The sequence below is a fragment of the Oncorhynchus mykiss genome, chromosome 18 (assembly GCF_013265735.2).
Source record: "Oncorhynchus mykiss isolate Arlee chromosome 18, USDA_OmykA_1.1, whole genome shotgun sequence".
Classification (NCBI taxonomy): Eukaryota; Metazoa; Chordata; class Actinopteri; order Salmoniformes; family Salmonidae; genus Oncorhynchus; species Oncorhynchus mykiss.
Genome location: NC_048582.1, coordinates 73,836,691 through 73,841,690, shown reverse-complemented (window position 1 = coordinate 73,841,690; position 5,000 = coordinate 73,836,691). Strand labels below are relative to the sequence as shown.

The window sequence follows — 5,000 nt, the reverse complement described above, 5'->3', positions numbered from 1 at the left end:
CTCATAGCAAGCAGTTTAGCAGTTACACTGGCGGGCCCCGGTGGCAATAAGAGGAGGAAGGTCCTCCCTTCCTCCTCTGAGGAGCCTCCACTGACATACAAACAGAACCACACTCTTTCTCTCTCTCTTTCTCTCTCCGTCTCTGTCTCTGTCTCTCTCTCCTCTTCTCTCTCTCTCTCTCTCTCTCTCTCTCTCTCTCTCTCGCTCTCTCTCTCTCTCTCTGTCTCTCTGTCTCCCTCCTCTCCTCTCCTCTCCTCTCCTCTCCTCTCCTCTCTCTCTCTCCGTCTATGTCTTTCACTTCGTCTCTCAATTTCAATTCAATTCAAGGGGCTTTATTGGGAAACATGTTAACTTTGCCAAAGCAAGTAGATAATATACAAAAGAGAAATAAACAAAAGTGAAATAAACAAATTAACAGTAAACATTACACTCACATAAGTTACAAAATAATACATTTATTTCAAATGTCATATTATGTACATATAAAGTGTACTATGCTCACTGAGTCTGTACATAGTCAAAGCTTTTCTTAAGTTTGGGTCAGTCACAGTGGTCAGGTATTCTGCCGCTGTGTACTCTCTGGTTAGGGCCAAATAGCATTCTAGTTTGTTCTGGTTTTTATTGTAAATTGTTTCCAAAGTTTCAAGTAATTATCTTTTTGTTTTCTCATGATTTGGTTGGTTCTAATTGTGTTGCTGTCCTGGGGCTCTGTGGGGTGTGTTTGTGTTTGTGAACAGAGCCCCAGGACCAGCTTGCTTAGGGGACTCTTCTCCAGGTTCATCTCTCTGTAGGTGATGGCTTTGTTATAGAAGGTTTCCTTTTATCTCTCTCTCTCTCTCCTTCTCTGTCTCTCTGTCTCTCCTCTCTCTTTTCTCCTTCTCTCTCTCTCTTTCTCATATCTCTCTTTTTCCTTCTCTCTCTCTCTTTCTCTCTGTCTTTCTTTCTTTCTCTCTCTCTCTCTCCTGTAGCTGGGTGACTCTCTGAATCGTCAGTTTGAAGCGGTGTGTGAGACCATGTTTGGAGAGATTGAGAGTCAGGCGGTGGAAGCCTTGGATCTACCTGGATGCTTCCGGACCCGTTCCCATAGTTACGTCCGCGCCATCCAGGCCGGCTGTTCCCAAGACGACGACTGCCTGTCCGTCTTCTCCATATCGGGACCCCAGGGTAGCATCAAGGGAGGAGCCAGTGAGTTTGTGTGTGTGGTACCGGGTATCAAACCCATCTGTGTTAACGCTTTAGATCCAAAGAATTAGAACTCAAGTCTTCAGGTCAGGAAATACAACTCATCCTAATAGGATTGTTTCCACACACACCGCTGGGCTAGTCTCTCTAGTCATTCCTCCGTACTCTGTATCCTCTCTCTCTATATCTCCCTCTCTACATTTTTCTATCTCCCTCTCTCCATTTCTCTATTTCTCCATCTCCATCTCTCTGTCTCCCTATCTCCCTCTCTACATTTCTCTATCTCCCTCTCTCCATTTCTCCATCTCTCCATTTCCCTCTCTCCCTCTCTCTATCTCCCTCCCTGGTTTAATCTCTCTCTCCTCTGTCTCCATAACGATGACTGGAATGTTTATTATTATCATCATTACTCACTGTCTCCAGCTGCTCTCCTGCTCTCCCTCTCTCCTTCCCTTATCTCTCCTTCTCTTCTTCTTCTTCTCTCCTTATTTCCTTCCCTTATCTCTCCTTCTCTCCTTCTCTCCTTCCCTTTATCTCTCCCTCTCTCATCCCTTATCTCTCCTTCTCTCCTTCTCTTATCTCTCCTTCTCTCCTTCCCTTATCTCTCCTTCTCTTCTTCTTCTTCTCTCCTTATTTCCTTCCCTTTATCTCTCCCTCTCTCCTTCACATATTTCTCCTTCTCTCCTTCCCTTCTCTCCCTCTCTCCTTCCCTTATCTCTCCTTCTCTCCTTCTCTCCTTCCCTTTATCTCTCCCTCTCTCATCCCTTATCTCTCCTTCTCTCCTTCTCTTATCTCTCCTTCTCTCCTTCCCTTTATCTCTCCCTCTCTCCTTCCCTTATCTCTCCTTCTCTCCTTCCCTGTATCTCTCCTTATCTCCTTCCCTGTATCTCTCCTTATCTCCTTCCCGTTATCTCTCCTCTCCTTCCCTTTATCTCTCCTCTCCTTCCCTTATCTCTCCTTCTCTCCTTCCCTTTATCTCTCCTTCTCTCCTTCCCTTTATCTCTCCCTCTCTCCTTCCCTTTATCTCTCCCTCTCTCCTTCCCTTTATCTCTCCTTCTCTCCTTCCCTTATCTCTCCTTCTCTCCTTCTCTCCTTCCCTTTATCTCTCCCTCTCTCCATCCCTTATCTCTCCTTCTCTCCTTCTCTTATCTCTCCTTCTCTCCTTCCCTTTATCTCTCCCTCTCTCCTCCCTCTCTCCTTCCCTTATCTCTCCTTCTCTCCTTCCCGTTATCTCTCCTTCTCTCTTTCCCGTTATCTCTCCTTCTCTCCTTCCCTGTATCTCTCCTTCTCTCTTTCCCGTTATCTCTTCTTCTCTCCTTCCCTTATCTCTCCTTCTCTCCTTCCCTTTATCTCTCCCTCTCTCCTTCCCTTATCTCTCCTTCTCTCCTTCTCTCCTTCCCCTTATCTCTCCCTCTCTCCTTCCCTTATCTCTCAAATCAAATCAAATCAAATGTATTTTATATAGCCCTTCGTACATCAGCTGATATCTCAAAGTGCTGTACAGAAACCCAGCCTAAAACCCCAAACAGCAAGCAATGCAGGTGAAGAAGCACGGTGGCTAGGAAAAACTCCCTAGAAAGGCCAAAACCTAGGAAGAAACCTAGAGAGGAACCAGGCTATGTGGGGTGGCCAGTCCTCTTCTGGCTCTCCTTCTCTCCTTCCCTTATCTCTCCTTCTCTCCTTTCCTTTATCTCTCCCTCTCTCCTTCCCTTTATCTCTCCCTCTCTCCTTCCCTTATTTATCCTTCTCTCCTTCCCTTATCTCTCCCTCTCTCCTTCCCTTTATCTCTCCTTCCCTTTATCTCTCCTTTATCTCTCCTTCTCACCTTCCCTTTATCTCTCCCTCTCTCCTTCCCTTTATCTCTCCCTCTCTCCTTCCCTTATCTCTCCTTCTCTCCTTCCCTGTATCTCTCCTTATCTCCTTCCCGTTATCTCTCCTCTCCTTCCCTTATCTCTCCTTCTCTCCTTCCCTTTATCTCTCCTTCTCTCCTTCCCTTTATCTCTCCCTCTCTCCTTCCCTTATTTCTCCTTCTCTCCTTCCCTTATCTCTCCTTCTCTCCTTCCCTTATTTCTCCTTCCCTCCTTCCCTTATCTCTCCTTCTCTCCTTCCCTTATCTCTCCTTCTCTCCTTCCCTTATCTCTCCTTCTCTCCTTCCCTTATCTCTCCTTCTCTCCTTCCCTTATTTCTCCTTCTCTCCTTCCCTTTATCTCTCCCTCTCTCCTTCCCTTTATCTCTCCCTCTCTCCTTCCCTTCATCTCTCCCTCTCTCCTTCTCTTTATTTCTCCCTCCCTCCTTCCCTCTATCTCTTCCTCTGTAACTTTATCTCTCCCTCTCTCCTGGGGTGGCAGGTAGCCTAGTGGTTAGAGCATTGGGCCAGTAACCAAAATCTCAGTCTCTCCCTCTCTCTTTCAAATCAAATCAAAGCAAAAGCAAATGTATTTATAAAGCCCTTCGTACATCAGCTGATATCTCAAAGTGCTGTACAGAAACCCAGCCTAAAACCCCAAACAGCAAGCAATGCAGGTGTAGAAGCACGGTGAATAGGAAAAACTCCCTAGAAAGGCCAGAACCTAGGAAGAAACCTAGAGAGGAACCAGGCTCTGAGGGGTGGCCAGTCCTCTTCTGGCTGTGCCGGGTGGAGATTATAACAGAACATGATCAAGATGTTCAAATGTTCATAAATGACCAGCATGGTCGAATAATAATAAGGCAGAACAGTTGAAACTGGAACAGCAGCACGGCCATGTGGACTGGGGACAGCAAGGAGTCATCATGCCAGGTAGTCCTGAGGAATGGTCCTAGGGCTCAGGTCCTCTGAGAGAGAGAAAGAAAGAGAGAAAGAGAGAATTAGAGAAAGCATACTTACATTCACACAGGACACCGGATAGGACAGGAGAAGTACTCCAGATATAACAAACTGACCCTAGCCCCCCCGACACATAAACTACTGCAGCATAAATACTGGAGGCTGAGACAGGAGGGGTCAGGAGAGACTGTGGCCCCATCCAAGGACACCCCCGGGCCAAACATCTCTCACTCTTTAACTTTATCTCACTCTCTCCTTATTTATCTCTCCCTCTCTCTTTCCCGTTATCTCTCACCTTCTCTCCTCTGATGTCTAATCCTTCTTGTGTTCATACTCTCTATTTCATTTCCTTTAACTCTCCTCAGAGTTCTCTCTTCCTCGTTATCTCTCATCTGTTCTCTTTTCGTTTTCCCTTTGTTTTCTTTCTCTGTCGTTCAATCTTATTTTCTGTCGTCTAGAATCTACTGTGTGTATGGATGTCAATCTTGTTCTGTATGTGTTTGTGCACGCTCATGAGTGTATCATGGCATGTGTGTGTGTGTGTGTGCCTGTGCGTGTACGTGTGCGTGTGTGTGTGTGTGTGTGTGCGTGTGTGTGTGTGTGTATGTGTGTGTGCGTGTCCTGTGTGTCTCTCTCCAGTGAGCTATCATCAGTACTTTACAGGGCTCTTATTTTCTGGCTTAGACCTGAAAATCCCCCAGAGATTTATCAAAGCTGCTGTGAAGAGTCAAATACAACACTCACAACACACACACTCACTCACTAACTCACAACACCCACCCACTCACTCACACACTCACACACACACACCCACCCACTCACACACTCACTCACACACACACACACCCACCCACCCACCCACCCACTCACTCACACACTCACACACACACACCCACCCACTCACACACTCACTCACACACACACACACCCACCCACCCACCCACTCACTCACACACTCACACACACACACCCACCCACTCACACACTCACTCACACACACACACACCCACCC

At 46.7% G+C, this 5,000-nt stretch overlaps 1 protein-coding gene across 1 annotated transcript in view; it reads left to right on the top strand.

The window, feature by feature from the left end:
• LOC110496905 (disks large-associated protein 3-like) overlaps nucleotides 1-5,000 on the top strand; it is a 293,560-nt gene that overhangs the window by 273,877 nt on the left and 14,683 nt on the right. Inside the window, exon 6 of the mRNA XM_036953666.1 lies at nucleotides 969-1,185. Within this exon, the coding sequence (XP_036809561.1) occupies nucleotides 969-1,185 (217 nt within the window). The remainder of the gene's footprint in view (nucleotides 1-968; nucleotides 1,186-5,000) is intronic.